At 50.8% G+C, this 15279-nt stretch overlaps 1 protein-coding gene and 1 long non-coding RNA gene across 4 annotated transcripts in view; one reads left to right on the forward strand and one right to left on the reverse strand.

The window, feature by feature from the left end:
• Nucleotides 1-4222: 4222 nt before the first annotated feature.
• Nucleotides 4223-7842, reverse strand: HAND2 (heart and neural crest derivatives expressed 2). The gene is made up of 2 exons (XM_004040639.5): nucleotides 6346-7842; nucleotides 4223-4986 (listed from the first exon to the last, which is right to left on the reverse strand). The coding sequence occupies exons 1-2, from the start codon at nucleotides 6898-6900 to the stop codon at nucleotides 4888-4890; spliced, it is 654 nt and encodes a 217-aa protein (XP_004040687.2). The 5' UTR covers nucleotides 6901-7842; the 3' UTR covers nucleotides 4223-4887.
• Nucleotides 4890-15279, forward strand: part of LOC101129401 (uncharacterized) — a 61081-nt gene continuing 50691 nt past the window's right edge. For 2 of the 3 annotated variants that reach the window (XR_010133539.1, XR_010133537.1), the window contains exons 1-2: nucleotides 6327-6450; nucleotides 8591-8702. This is a non-coding gene — a long non-coding RNA (uncharacterized lncRNA). Of the gene's footprint in view, nucleotides 6113-6326; nucleotides 6451-8590; nucleotides 8703-15279 lie in introns of those variants that run through there. The other variant, XR_010133538.1, reaches the window with a different exon arrangement.

The raw sequence follows: 15279 nt of genomic DNA on the forward strand, positions 1-15279 counted from the left end.
CAGATGTCCGTAATAGCGGAGATAAAGACCGACAGAGCGGCCGGGAATAAATTTGTAATCAGGGCTCTACCATCTGATCATCAAAGCGGCCCAAATGCCGGGAGAATTTGAAGGGAATGCGTGTGCAGGGGGGTCGCTTGGGGGAAGAGGTGAGGGTGCACTTCGCGATGGGAACTGGCTTCGGCAGGGTAGAGCAGGGAGAACAAGGCGAGAGATCTGTAAGTTCGGTGCACGTAAGTCGGATACTCGGTGCTCTTTAACCTCCATTAGCCCTCAGACCGAAGCCGTTTAGCGGTTCCAGGCTGATTGGAGCTGCGCAGACTGCTGCTGTGCGGGAAGCACGCGTTGCGCAGCGGCTGGGTGGTAAGGCGGCGCGATGAGAACTGTCCGGCCCCCGGAAACGTGGGATTGGTTTCCTCTCCCGGAGTTCTCCCCTCCCCCTTCTTTCTAAACATTTAAAAAACACGTAGTCCGTCTCCCCCAACCCCCATTCCTGGTAGACTTAATCCCAACAGCAATTCATTGCACTGCGGAGCTTCCTCAGGGAGGGGGCTGTTAGAGCCTCCAACCAGGGTCCTGGGCCCCAGTCTGAGAATGACTCCTGGGTTTTTCTCTCCAAGCGATCCGCAGGCTCTGACAGGCCAGGAGTCCCGCGCGTCCGGGAGACTCCTTAGCGCCCCCTCCTCACGTGGAGATCTGGACTCTCAGGAGCTGGGCCCAATGGAGGGAATGGGTACCCTCGGGTCACCAGGGTCCAGATTCGGCCCTCTACGGCGCCCATGCCACAAGCCTCCCTCAAGACCATCTCTGCTTGGCACCCACTAGCCAGCTCCTTTTCCAAATCTAGGAGCCTGGGTGGGACTCACAGGCAGGGAGAACTCAAGGCGGCTGTGGAAAACAAAATCACGTGCCGCCCGCGCAATATTTGATTAAAGCTTCAGGGCTAACTGAGCGGTTTCTTGCGCTTTGCAGGCCCGCAGTGTATGTTCAGTCCCAGTTTTCCTGGCACCCTTTGCCCTGCTTATGTCCCTTGCACACACCTCAGGCCCTTGCAACTGGCCCGGGTTCTGTCTGCAAATCTGTAGTCTGTGAAGGAACTCCCTTCACAGGGTCTCGTACTCCCTGCCGCTTTGCATTTGAGCTCTCACCTTCCTCACCCCTTCCTGCGAATTCCAGGTGCGCTTACCTCTCTTGTTCTCCTGCTACTTCACCAATCCGAGCGGGAGACTAGCTCTGCAATTCACGCCAAGCTGGGGCAGCGGCTAGCAGAGTCTGGTCGAAGGAATTGAGCCACCTTCCACTCCCGACACACGCACAAGTGCTAAGAGGCCCCCAGGCTGCGCTCCCTGGCACGGCTGCTACACTCACCTCGTCACGACCAAGCAGCCTGGTGCTCCTACACCTAAGGAGGCAACCCAGACCCAGAGGTCCGCCCTTCCTAGATGCCTGGGCCTGCTGGCTAACCCATCCCGAAAGCTGGAGCTTGCTGTCTCGGCCTGGAAAAGCCCTTTAAGTTGCTGTCAGTGCCCAGGCAATTGGGAGCGGGGCCCCCACTCTGCAGTTTTTCAAATTGCTTCCCAAGCTGAGAAGGGGTTTGCGCGCGCGCGCGCACACACACACACACACACACACACACACAGAGTCTACAACTGGCCAAGCCTTTGCCCCTCCGGTGCTCCAGGGTTATCAGGAGCTTGGCCTGCACAGCGGTCTGGGGCAGAGCCCTGACAGCCAGATCTACCATCAATTTACCTTCCGCCGCCGCAGCTTCCCATTTAGCTTTTAACGTCAAATCCTACATTTTTGTCGGCTCCGGCCTGTCTAGAACGCTTGTGATTTCCCTGCAGGAGTGATTGCTCTTAACAAAATGGCAGCAACCACATTATCCGAGCAATTAAAACAGAGGCCTTTTAGCCAGTCCCGCAAGTAGAGGCTTGGAAAATTTTTTTAAACAAAGAAGAAAATGTTAAAAGAGAAATAAGTGTTGGAAGAGAAGAGCATGGAAGCTCAGAAGAAACGTCTGCCCAGTACGCCTTTCACTTCCCGGGACTTGACAACCTGGGGCGGGGATGTTGGGTGGCTGAGAGCGGCTGGGGTGACAGATAATCTGGGGTGTCCTGCAGGTTGAAGCATCTGGTCAGTTGGGGTGTGCGTCTGGTTAGGGGGTTCAGCCGCCTGCAGTGTCAGGCAGCTGGGCATTCTGCCGTCTGGGGTGTCCGGTCTGCTGGGTGTCTGGCTGGTTAGAGTTTCTGGCGAGTTGAAATGGCAGGGCGGGTGGGGTGACCAGGCCTAGTGCTGCTGGCCCTGAGGAAGAGGAGGCAGGCTGTGCTTGGCCGGGGCCAAAGAGGAGCGCAGGTTTAAAAAGCAAGTGTATTAGCAAGTTTCTCCGTAGCAATGGTGCGCCAGGGTCTTTTGGTTTCCCTCTGTTGTTGTTTAATAAGCCAGAGAAAGTGTTAAATCTGCAGAAGTGCCTTAAGGCCCAGATGGCGGAGACCAGCTACCCAAGGTGCAGAGAAGCGTAGGTGCATGGTGAAGATAACTCCTCTCCGGTTCCTGTTTTTAAAACCTCACCTCCTCCGCCACTGTTTACTCCAACACTTTGGTAGGCTCCTTTCTTCCACGTCTAGGACCTGATGGCTTTCTCCTGAGCAGATTAAAATAAAGACGCGGAAGACAACTGGAAGCAGGAGAGGGAGGGAACCACTGGATCAAACGCAGGAGGATTGGGAGAGCAACAGAAAATCAGGGCGCGCCTGCCCCACACCTCCTCCCCATGCTATAAACAAAGGCAAGTGTCTGTAAACACAGCCCCGCGCCCACCAGGTCGGCCCAGCGCCGGCTGACCCAAGGGGAGAAAGTTCAGATCGCTTTGGCCGAGTTGTTCTAACCCCTCGCCCTCGCGTTGTCAGCCGCCCGCAGAAGTCCGCAGAGCCTCTAGCTTGTCTCTCCCTGGGCACTTCTGAATTCGCCCATGCCGGGTCTGATTCGGCCTGCTGCAGGCAGAGGGGTCATAGTGGACACCAGCTAGGCGTGGGAACCCTTGGGACATCGCGGGAGGGTCTGTGCCCGAGGCCAAGTTGCGAACATCACCCTGAGGATGGGTTCCAGGATGGAAACCCTCTGGCAAGCCTCTCCAACACCAGATTTATATACGCGGCGTTCCATGAAACAAACCACTTTTTAATACGGTTCACCTTTCTCCTCCTCCCACCCCCTTCCAAAATCCCTCCCAGCCTCCTCCCCCCTTCCCGCAGCCTGCACAGGCACTTTAGTTTCTCCGGTTTCTAGAGCTGAGATTCAAGCTTCCGCCAAGGCTGCAGGCAAAGGAGGCCGCTGGGACTTTCTTCTGGGACGAGCTGGGACTCAGGGAGCCCAAAGACCCAACAGGGAGAGATCCCGGGTCCCGTGCTGCCGGTAGTCCCGGGAGGGTGTCGCTTGTTTCGCTGGGCTGCGGCCGGGGAGACTTCAGACACCGCACAGTTAATATTGAGTTCCCTGTAACTCCTTGTAAATCTAACCCGCCCCTCGCCCCCCTTTAAATCCGTGGTCTTGTTCACGATTTCTTACTTGACGTAAAATTCCTTGTTACCTAATCATGGACTTTTTCGAAACTCCCTCCACCCCCCTTTCCCGCCTGCTCAGATGAGAAGCCCCCGTATAGAATACAAGCAAAATCCTCTCCTCTCTTTTCTTTTTCCTTTTTTTTTTCTTGGATGAAAGCCCCATAGTTTGAATTAAACACCCCAGACTAGTTCCCGTTGCAGCAATAATGCCGGGGTTCTCCTTACAACTCCTCCACCAGAAACACTCTCCAAACAAAAACTGACGGCCTCACGAAATGGCTTCTGATTGATTTCAGGAAAGCAAGAGCACCTTTACACCTTCTGAGCGAACTGCCGGACTGGGTTCTCCAGCCCAGATCTTCCTTCTAGAGACTACTCAGCGTTCTCCAGCTGGGGGAAGAGGGAAGGAGAAACCACACCGACAAAGCCCAGACCATTTGCAGGATTTGTAACAAGGACACTTCTCTTTAAGAGCACCTCCTCCTCCTGCGTAGACCGCAGGTCAGGGTGACTGGTTGGAACCACTGAGTCTTTAAAATAAAGTTAGAGGCAATCATGATAATTTAGTTTACTTCTGAATATTTTAAATATTATGAAAACAAGTATAACAGCTTTGTTTTCAAAACTCTTTTGAGGTATCAACCATTAAAAGATTAGGGTTTTTGTAAAAAAAACACAGTGGTTTATTGAATACTTACAACGTTTACACCTTCAATATTAATTAAATTCCATTTAGTTTTAGAGGACGGAAGTGCACAAAACAAGTGGCTGTTGGAAACATCTTCAAAGAGGGAACGACCACAGATGAACGGATAGCACTAGATACCGACCCCAACGGAAATGTTAGCGGCCCTGTTTTCTGCTTTGAAATAAAACTTTATAATACCCAGGAATATTTATATCCAAAGGCCAAGTATTAAAGATACACTTCACAAACGCACTAGTGCCCACTGTCTTTATCTGGAAGGGCTTGAGTAGGTTGGCGGGGGGCAACGCTGGTGTCTACACAGCCAAGAGGGAACATTCACGCACACAGAATCTACGAGACGACGGGATCCCTTACCACACGGGAGTGTCCTCTTCGTATTAAAATATGGAATGCTTTTCTTCAAATATCCACTTTTTTTTTGGAGGGGGAGACGGGGAGCGGATGCCTCAAAGGGGGTCAAAGAGAGGGGAAGGAAATTGCACATAAATAAACCGGATGATTCCAAATGCAAGGAGTCCTCAGAGCGGAGCGCGGACGGCTTTTCCGGAGTCCTGGGTCTGCATCTGGCGCCTTGGCCCCTGCTCACTCGCGCTCTCCTCCTCCTCCTTCTCCTCCTCACTGCTTGAGCTCCAGGGCCCAGACGTGCTGCGGCCAGCCCGTCCGGCCTTTGGTTTTCTTGTCGTTGCTGCTCACTGTGCTTTTCAAGATTTCGTTCTGGACAGAGGAAAGGCGAGGGCGAGAAAAGTGGAAAGAGAAATTCAGAGAGGATACCTGGTTCCACACCAACCCGGAGCTTCCTGGGCCGGAGGAGACAGTGAACCAGAGAGGAAAGGATACGATGGGGGAGTCCCAGCCCCTGCAGAGAAGCTACAAAGGTTAGCGCTACCCTAGCCGGCGGGGAGGCCTCGGCGCTGCAGCGCTCAACTACCGGATCCACAAGTTTATAAACAACCGCCCGTTTTCGAGTCGTTTATGGAGGAGCGGGGGGCCTTTTCTCTTACTCCAGATGTAGGGGCGGGAGCTGGAGTCGGCGCTAAGTCTGGTTTCTCTGTTTTCATTAGCAATCCTAGATCCACATCTAGGAAAAATAGGGCGAAGGAGCCTCTGTTTCTGCCTGGGCCTCTCGGCCAGAGGCTCTCGGCCTCCAGCTCAGCAGTGCCTCTCCTCCAAGGCTTCTGAAATCTCTGGTTATTCGGGAGGTCACTCGATTATGCAGCCACCAAAGGGCTGCAGGGGCCAAAGAAGAAAAATTCGACAAATGCAATTATTTTCCGGGCCCTTCGTGGACATAGCTCTATCCTGCACCACTGCCCTGTGGGCACTTGGTAGGAATCTGAGGAAATTTTAAGCGGCTCGATTTACTTTCGTGTTATTTTTAATAACAATGACCATAGTAATGCCTTTTCCCCCTTAAAATGTACAGGCTAATTCAAATAAAATTAGAAATGCCAATGGAATATACTCATCTGGGAAATTACATTTTAACGTCATAGCCAAGGAAAAATTGGAGCTGTATTTTGAAGTCAAAAGTACTTATTTTATGTTTACCATTACGTTTTCCGGGCATAGTATGAGAACAACCACAAAATTCAGGGCTCAGTCTCTGGCAGCCTCCTTCTGGGAGTGGGGTAGGGGGTGCGATCAATAGTGAAATAATTGGAATCGAGGGCTTCTTCGAGACTTATTCTGGAAACATCTGAAAGCAAGATTGGATTGGAGGCCAAAAGAAGGGTCTAACAGAGACGGCGTGAGGCATCCAGACCAGTGCGATCGCGATCGATCGCGACCCAGAGTTTTCAAGATCCGTCCTAAGTACTAGGTGAGCAGCGATAACCCGGAGGTAAGATCACCAGCGCAAAGCATCCCTAACCTTCTCCTCCTCCTGCTGACACCCTCCCCTCAACTCTCTGCTTATGCCGGAAGCCATCCTTACACAACCTGGTGCAAACAACCTTGGCGCGCGACGCAGCCAAAGAACACGAGATGCCATTTCTCAGCCCAATTGGAAAGAGGCCGGGAGCACCAGTTCCCTGACCCCCTCAGCCCCACCGCCTGCCGCCCCCTGGTACTGACCAGCTCCTTCTTCCTCTTCTCCTCTTTCACGTCGGTCTTCTTGATCTCTGCCTTGAAGGCCTCCGCCTCGCCATTCTGGTCGTCCTTGGCCAGCAGGTCCATGAGGTAGGCGATGTAGCTGGTGGCCAGGCGCAGGGTCTTGATTTTGGAGAGTTTGGTGTCGGCGGGTACGTTGGGGATGCACTCGCGCAGTTCGGCGAAGGCGCTGTTGATGCTCTGAGTCCTGCGCCGCTCCTTGCGGTTGGCGGTGCCTCGGCGCTTCACCGGGCGCGGCCCCCCCAGGCCCGGGGGCCCGGCGCCCGGCGGCACCCCCCCGTAATGGGAGTGGTCCAGGCCGGCGGCGCCGCTGGCATACTCGGGGCTGTAGGACAGGGCCATGCTGTAGTCGGGGGGCGACATCTCGGGGTGGCCGATGAGCCAGCCATGGAAGTAGGGGTTCTCCTCATGGCTGCAGCGGCTGGCGGCGGCGGCGGCAGCTGCGGCGGCGGCGGCGGCAAACGGGTAGCCCTCGTGGTGCACCACCGGGTGGTGGGGAAAACCACCTACCAGACTCATTTCGCCCTCCGCGCCCCTCCACGCGCCCCAGCGTGCGCGCAGCCCCGCCGCGCCCTCGGCCCGGGCCCCTGCCTCAGCGCTCGGCGTCCTCCCCCACCCCCCACCCCCCAGCCCCCGGGCGCCCGGGCCCGCCCGGCAGCCGCAGAGGGGGCTGCTGCAGCCCGGGTCCCGTCCCCGCGCCTGGCCAGCCGGGCCCGCCTCAGCAGCGCTGCGGCCACCGGCTCCCCATGGGGCGCGGCGAGCTGGTCCTGGCACCGTGCGCCCCTGGCCGCCGCCGCCGCCGCCGGTTCCCGCCTTGCTCCACGGCCCCCGCTTCGGCTCCTGCTTCCCGGGCTGCTGCGCGGAGGCAGAATCCTCTCGTGCTCATACAAAGGTGCCGGGGCTCCCGCGAGGCTGGTGCGCGGAGTCTCGGGAATCCAAGCCCGGGCCGCGGTCCTGGCACCGAAGCTAACCCGGAATCCAGGGGCAAGTCTGAGCCGCGGCTGGAGGAGCCGGTCCAGCTGTGCCGGGGGGCGGCGGGGTCGACTGCTCACTTCAAAGCTACCTCCGTGCGACCCTCCCCTTCCCGCCTCTTCTCCTCCCCCCACCAGCCCGATCTGGGTTCTTGGGCGCTTATTGTTTTAATGAAATTTTTGGTTGTTGTTGTTTTGGTCCTTAAATGTGATTTTAGCTGCGAGTAACGTGTCCTCGCTCCTCTCGGGCTCTCTCGGAGGGTTTTCAGAGAGGTCTCAGTGCATCCATTTTCTCAGATCCTCTCCTTTCGGGGCAAGGATCTGGGGCCCTGAATGAGCCTTGGAGCTCGAAGACCGCGGCTCGGGCTCTCGGAGGGCTCTGCGCGGTGGCCGAGGAAGCTCCGGGGTGACGGCGGTGGTTCTCCTGGGCTGGACGACGTGAGGGGAGCAAGCGGATTTTCCCAGCAAGATCTCCATGTACAGCTACATCTTTAGGGCCGCTCGGGTTAATATATGTCGTCAGAGGCTCCTCACGCCAATCCCGGGCGGCAGGGGCGGCGCCTCGAGCTCTCGGCAATAAAACTTTTTGATGTTCACGTTGCTAATTGCCGAGGTCCTCTTCCAGGATTGGCTACCTCCTCATAACCATAAGATAATTAAAACTTGGCGGCGGGGGGGGGGGGGGGGGGGGGGGGGGAGGGTTAAAAAAACTTTTTTTTATCAGTCAGAGGATAATGCAAGTGTTTAACAGATGCTTCACTATTAAAATATTTTCCCCCCAAGTCTCAAATATTGAAGAATCTCTAACCAGGTACAGTATCACTCTGCTCTCTTTTCTGGTTGAAAAGAAAGAAAGAAAGAAAACGCAGGTATTGCTTTTCGAAGTGCTTTGTAGGTAATCGAGGTAAGAAAATATACGCAGGCAGCCTCTTACAATTTTATGCAGGGGCGCCGGGAGCCTCGTGACGGGCGGTGGGGGCCCCCACAAAGGCGCGGCTGGGAGCTGGCGCTCTTTACCCCAGCAGGGACAAGGAGCGGCTGGAGAAGGGTGTTTCTTTGACCCGTTTACAGGCTCAAAACGCCGGTCTCAGTGGCTATTGAGTTACCCACCAGGTTACCCCGGTTAGAGCTGTTTGGGGTGGCTCACGTTATTGCGGCAAACTTTGGAGATGACGGCTGAGTCCTCCGGGCGAACATGTCAAGCCGATTGTAAATGCTGTTATTTCCACATCCTTCAGGGACACCAGTCCCATCGAAGACCTTGGGCGATTTTGAAGTGCGGGCACCTCGATTCCCCGAATCTGTAGTGTGGCTGGTATCGGTGTTCCCCTGGTTTAACTAGCCTGTTTGGTAAGTAACTGAATATTTTTTACGGCGTGTTCAGAGCTTATTTTCCAGTTTTTATGAACAAACATATAAATATATCTCTGCATTCCTGCCTCCCTCATAAAAGCGGGCATCTGTGGAAAGCAGGTTTAGTTATCGGAGGGGAACCATTAAACGCTAGTTTAAGAGGCAGACCGGGAGGACGGCTCGTGGATGTTTAGACTGCCGGCCTTGGTGATCTTGAACGCATTATAACGGAAAATGGATCTCCACTTGTAAGTCACCGGGCCGCGGGGCACCCGGGCCGCAGCGCCCGTGTGGCATGAGCTTCTTGAGAAGGCTCACGTGCGGCAAGGGCGGGTGGTAAATGGCAGGAGCTGAAATCACCCCAGGCTTGGCCCCAAGCCGAGAGGGGAGGCTGATGTGTATATGCAGATTCCACCCGAAGGAGTTCGGTGTGGAAAACGGTGTCAACAGGAGCCCGCGGGCTGTAAATTAGAGGGAGGCGAGGGCCTGCGGCGCCAGCGCGGGACAGGGCGGCCTGGGGCTCCCCGCTGGTCAGGCCAGGTTAGCCCAAGGGAGACCAAAGACTCCACCTTGAGCATCGCCCTTTGGAGGCGGGCAGAGTCCGGCTGCAGGCCACAAAGCGATCCCCACCCGAAGGACTCCACAAGGACAGTCCTTTCCTTGCTCACCGCCGACAAAGTGGTTGGGGCAGGAAGGCGAGGTCAGTGCGAATGGAGGGCGCCCAACTTCGGTGTTGCAGTTGACTCTGTGATCGGGCTCTGCCCTCCACTAGCCCTAGAGTCTTGGGCAGCAGGATTGAGAAATATGTATATTTCAGGTTTGCCGCGGCTGGGCGGTAGGAGACAGGGACTTGAAAGCCCAGGATAAGAGTCGGCGCAGGGCCCATTCTTTTTCTAGGAAAGGGGTTAACATCCTTGAACGTCCGCAGACAAGCGTCTTAAAGCATTGAACCTAGAATAGGGATTAACTGAAACTAGGCTCGTTGGTAAGCGCCAGGGGCTTGCAGTTGAGCTCGGAACAAAATAGTGACCTACCGCTCTAAACCCCCAACTTGCGTGGGTCTGCAATTTTGAGCACAAGGAGAGCCTTTTAAAGACCTGGTTCTTCAAGGAAAGAATACAGGTAGTGTGGTTGGGGGTTCTGTTTACATTTTCACCCGGAGGCAAACCCCGAATGTGTAAATACTGGTAGTTCAGTTCTCTGACATTTGATACATTTTTGAAAAGTCTGTTTATAAAAACACATTTAGGCCTTGGGAGCAGGTAGACAAAGTAAGATTGCACTGGGGCTGGGAACATATAAAAATTCAGGGAAATTAGTTGGTTGGCTGCTTTAAGACCCAAAGGGAGTTTTGGGAATTGAAGGGAGGAAGAAGAGTCCAGAGGAGGGCTGAGTTGGGGATTGAGATGCTCTGTCCACCAGAGACCAGCGGTGAGTGGCCTCACTTTTGAAAGCTTCAGAACTTGCCACATTTAGCTTTTCTCATGCTTTTAATTGAAACAAACAAACAAACAAAAATGAATGAATTACCTCGTGGCTCCAGATAGCATTGCAAGTGGTAAAGGAAATGGACAGCATGGTACAGAAAAAAGAAATCATAAAAGATGCTAATCTGAACATCAGTTCTCACTCACAGTGTCATTATCAGTTAACTGCTGTGGTCCAAGGGCCTAAGACTTGATGTGGCTCAGAAACCCAAATCCAGAGGTCACTGCCTTAGAAAGGTGGCTTGATGAGAGGGGACAAATGGGTGAACCCTAGTGGTGTCCCCAACTGTAGTAACTGACACAGGGAGGCCAGGCTGGCCCTGACTGGTTGAGCTCTACCCTAAATGCACAAACACATCCACTTTTCTCTTGCAGTGTCCTTTGGCCTGTTCTGTTCCAGGTTTTCCAGGATACTGGGTTAGCCTGCTCCTTTGGGAAGTTGTGAAGCAAGGATGCCATTTCAAGTTTGCCCCCAATTTAGGTGTCCTGGGCATCCTGGTGGTAGTGATGGAGGTGTTGGCGGTGGTGGCAATGAAGGAGAGGGTGGTGTTGGTGATGAGAGGGAAAGTGGGAGAAGAAAGGGAGAAAGGCACAGTCCCTGACATCGATGTCAGCATGGGGACCTCACTCCTGGGCTGCACTAGTGTAGCTGCTGATGCACATGGTGTAAGTACTCAAAGGCCCAGGGAACTGGCTTGCTGGGGGCTCCTCTGGGTGCCTGTGGAGGAATCCTAGCTAGGAGTGCTTCTCTGCCTCTCCTCAGAGGCTGAGGGCTGAGACAAAACCGGCCTTACTCGTGTCCAGAAACTGCTTCACAAGGAGGCAGCCCAGGTTTGGGTGTTTGGGATTCTGTACCTTCGTTGTAGCTGATGGTGTACCTACTGTACTGCACATGTCATCTGCCTTCAGCCAGATAGACGGAATCCGGTTCAAGCATTTATTTTGCTCCTCATGTCTCTTGTCTCTTTGCCGTCACTGCTACTGCTTTCCCTGGAAAAAGACTGAAAGAGCAGCAGAGAGGCTGAATATGGCCATGCAAACATTTTGGTCTTGCGAGATATTATTATACTTGAAAAAATCAATCTGGTTTAAACTAATTTTAAAAAAATCTTTAGTTAGGTTTTAGGGAAAATACAGATTGTCTCAGGGTGTTTATTATTTCAAAGGCAAGGGCAGTTTATATCCTCTGTTTAAACTGGACCCAAAAAGAATCAGGCCAGAGGGTCATAAATGCACGTTTTATGTTCATGGGAATTATGGCTGAATTCTCATCATCGTCTTTCAAATCTCGTTTCACCTTGTTTTTCTAACCAACATAGTGGAAGTGACTCTGACCATTCCCTTAAGAATCTTTAATGCTCTTACATGAGATAAGCCTCAGAACAAGCTAAGAACCCTCGAAAGAACATCAAGCCTGGAAGGTGACAGAAGGAGCAATGTGTTCTTGAAGATGTCACCTCAGCCCACCTGCTTCAAGGACAGTGCTTCTTGCGACACTCTGATAGCTCTGCATTCTTTTCTGTACCAGGGTAGGGTGGAGTCATTTTACATGTTATCCACTCAGTCCCAGGATGTTTAGGATGCTCAGAACAAGGCATATTGTCTGAGTGGTGGCAAGGGTCTCCCTCTAACTGGGGTTGTGTAGTCCTTCCTGTTTGTGTAGTTCTTCTTGTATAGTCTTTTCTTGTTGGCCTTTGAGAAGTAGTTGTCTACAGACATACCAAGTGAAAGTGGCTCCAGAAGTGTCGTGCTGCTCAAAGTACACATCTGCAAAGCAGAATCAAATTTTGTTGGATTTGAGTGTCTATTTCAAAAAAGGAAGAATAAGAAAAGCTGCCCTTGTGTCTTGTGAGGTCTTTTTTTTCTTCTTCTTCTTCTTTTAAGCAAGTTTTTTCTTCTTTTAAGCAAGTTTTTGGTTAAGGGGGTGGCACATTTAGGGATTGGATCCTCTTCCTTTCTCTTCCCTACATGGAGAGATGGAGGGGGGAGGGGCTAGTTCAGCTGAATGATGACCGTGGAGGGGCTGATTGCTTATGAATCCTTCGGTCCAGCTCTAATTAGAAAACAGTTAAATTGGTGGAGAAAATCAGGGCTTGCTTAGTGCCTGCACATTCCCTCCTCCTCTTTCTCCTCTCCCTCTTTCCCTTCTTTCTTCCCTCCACCCTCCTCCCTCCCTCTCTCTCTTCTTCTCTCCAGTTCTCCCTTGTAATTTGCCGTCTAGCAGCATTTGGGATTACAAGGTTTTTTTTCTTTTCTTTTCTTTTTTTCCCTATCACTGAATCTGCAACTGGCATGGAAGAATGAGATACTGATTCATGCTGAAGTCTTTTAAGAAAAATCTTAATATCCACAGTCAGTAGAATTTTCCTTTCTTTCTAAGTAATCAATGACTAGATCCTCATGTTAACTGGTAGATATGTTGCTGCACTGGAGGGTTTTCATTGATAAGGAAGAACTAAATATTTTTCCAGGTGTCTAAGTGTGTCTGTAAATCTAAAATCCTCATTCAGACTAAAGGGACCATAAGATAACCCCGTGAAGGCCTCAAAGAAGCAGCATGATGTAGATACGTGGGACGTATTATTAACTTTATTATACTAGTCCTAAGAGGTACAGTAAATCTGATCTTTGTTAATCTTTGCTACTTTGTAGTAAAATATAGAGTTTAGAGCAAAACTGGTCTGAGAACCTACATCCCATAGGATTTATGTTAAATACTCATTCGAATTATTGCTTCAAGCAAATTACATACACACTAGCGATATTTTCTTTCAAGCCGGGAGGAAATCACTCAACATTCAGATGAGGAAGTGTGATTTTGCATACGTGTTCTATGGAAATAGTAAATAATGGACTTCACCTAGTCTGCAGTGTATTATGGGGTTCAGAATAAAATACGAGTGCAATTGGCAATTTCAAATGCGGCTTTGGAGAGAAAACATTTAATTGACTGAAAGATTTGCTTCTGACTTGAGGCCCGGGAACATTCCCAGTTTTAACTGTAGTGTTGCATTCCTGGGAAGTTCTGTTCCATAGCTTCCTTTGCAAATTCATGTAGATGGATTTCTTTAGCTCTGACAGTTTCCTCCAAACCTTTCCTATATTCTTCCAGGGCCTTTGCTTATAGACAGGGGAGTTACACCAGGATGGTTAGGTTTCAGGTTAACAAAAAGAAACACTTTTATTGTCAATATTAATGGCAAACCTCGATTTTTACAAGGCTTGGGTTTAGCAGTGTGAGCAGATCAAAAGCAGCTTGGTTTGATTTCTCAATATTCTCTGGAGCTTAGACAATTAACTGCAATTTTGCTCCTAATGAAACAACACAAAAAAGTTAGTTACAGAAATGTTATAGGTAATCTTTTGGCAGAGATTTTTACCTGAGTACAACATATCAGAATCTAAAAAATTTATCTACTGAACTTGAGTTGAGTTTTGCAGGAAAACCCCTTAAGAAAATGTTGTGTGAACTGCGTCCTCGGTTGCAATGCCATGAGCCTGTTTCAGTGTGTGCATTCCAGGCTTGCCTTTCTAGCTGGGTAAGGATCCGGCAGACTGAGGTCTCCTTGGTAATTTGGGTACACCAAGTCTCCAGTTAATGATAGATAATCAGCCTTTGGGTCATTCGGTCATTCTCTTATTACAAACCCCTCCTGCTCTCTCTGATCTCCTTTCAAACTAAATTTCACACAAACAAATAAAGCAAGACAGGGACAAGTTCTTAAAAAAAGAGAGAGAAATATTAGAAACGCCTGATACAGAACTCTAAACAAGGAAAGGCAAGCTAAAAGAGGATAGGAAAGAACATCTTATCAAAATGAACATGTTGTGTACAAAACATTAAAAGAAAAGGCTCTGGTTTTTGTTAAAGTGACAGAAAATTAAAATAAAAATAATTGCAGGCACCAAAGTTATAAACAGGGAAGGCAGGATGCTAGCTGGAAATGCGCAGCACTAGGGAGCTAATTTGTTGTTACAGATTCTATATCTGCACCCTGATTGGAGAAGTGCTACTTTGTTCCATTTTCCAGAAGAGAATGGTTTTTCTTCTTAATACTTGTGTGAATGCCCACTTAAGTTAACACAGGCCACAACTTTGAGGAATGAGAAATGGAATTGCATTCTGCTTGCGAAACATCCAACTTCAAATGAAGAAATTGGTTGTGTACAAAAAAAAAAAGAGCAGAATTTCATTCAGAATACGTTTGGAGACTTCACTAAATTGGTGTGACTGATGCTGTTTTGTTTTGCTGACAGAAGGCACAGATCATTCATGGGGAAGTATAACCGAAACCAGTCCTCTCCACCCTCTGGGGGTCTTCACTTTCCCAGTCTACATCTGCCTGTGACTCCAGAAAGACAAACTGCAGATTGGCCAAGGTACATCTCAGATCAGATCCCTCTGGGAAAAGCGCGGGAATGCTTGGGTCTAGTAGTTAGGAGCTCTGGTGAGAGCGCCCCTAGTGCCATTTTCCCATCCATGCCCTTGACGGTCCCCTTTGGTCTAAATTCAAGGTTCTAGACAGTCAAAGTCTACCTGCTGGGTGTCCACTCTCAAGCCATAGGTTTTCAATCCTAAAAGGGATTAGGACCTTGGCTCAAAATGTGGTCAACGCAGTGATCAAATTAGGAGGGCAGCTGGGAGATGGCAGCAGGGGATGAAAGTATGACTCCTACTTCGTCCCTAACTGGGTCTGGCACCCCTTGATTTGCCAGTATGCTGGCAAACAACCCATCTCTCTTGGAGAATCCACACTTCGTTTCTTCTAGGTCCAGCCTAAATGTTACCTCCTCCAGGGAGCCTTTCCAGATACTGCTTCTCCTCTCTCCCCCAACTCCCTCCCACAAATGAAGTTTTCTCTTCTGAATTCCTTCCTGGTGCTGTCACTTATATTCTTTTGGGTAGATCTCTGGGCATGCATATGTCACCTCCTGTGACTGTGGGTTTCTTGACAACCTAATCAATGCATTGAACAAAGGAGATATTTAGACAACCCATATAAAATGAATAAGAGAAATAGGGTGAATACCGTCTACCCCAATTGCAATCAGATTAGTTTCCTTTATTTTGAAAACGATTAGAACTA

Source organism: Gorilla gorilla, chromosome 3 (assembly GCF_029281585.2).
Source record: "Gorilla gorilla gorilla isolate KB3781 chromosome 3, NHGRI_mGorGor1-v2.1_pri, whole genome shotgun sequence".
In the NCBI taxonomy this organism is placed as follows: domain Eukaryota; kingdom Metazoa; phylum Chordata; class Mammalia; order Primates; family Hominidae; genus Gorilla; species Gorilla gorilla.

Excerpts from the sequence above, each read along its gene's own strand:
- HAND2 (XM_004040639.5), bottom strand. The coding sequence starts at position 6,900 with ATGAGTCTGGTAGGTGGTTTTCCCCACCACCCGGTGGTGCACCACGAG. Across the intron at positions 4,987-6,345 it reads AGAAGAGGAAGAAGGAGCTG|AACGAAATCTTGAAAAGCAC; the intron begins GTCAGTACCAGG and ends TCCTCTGTCCAG.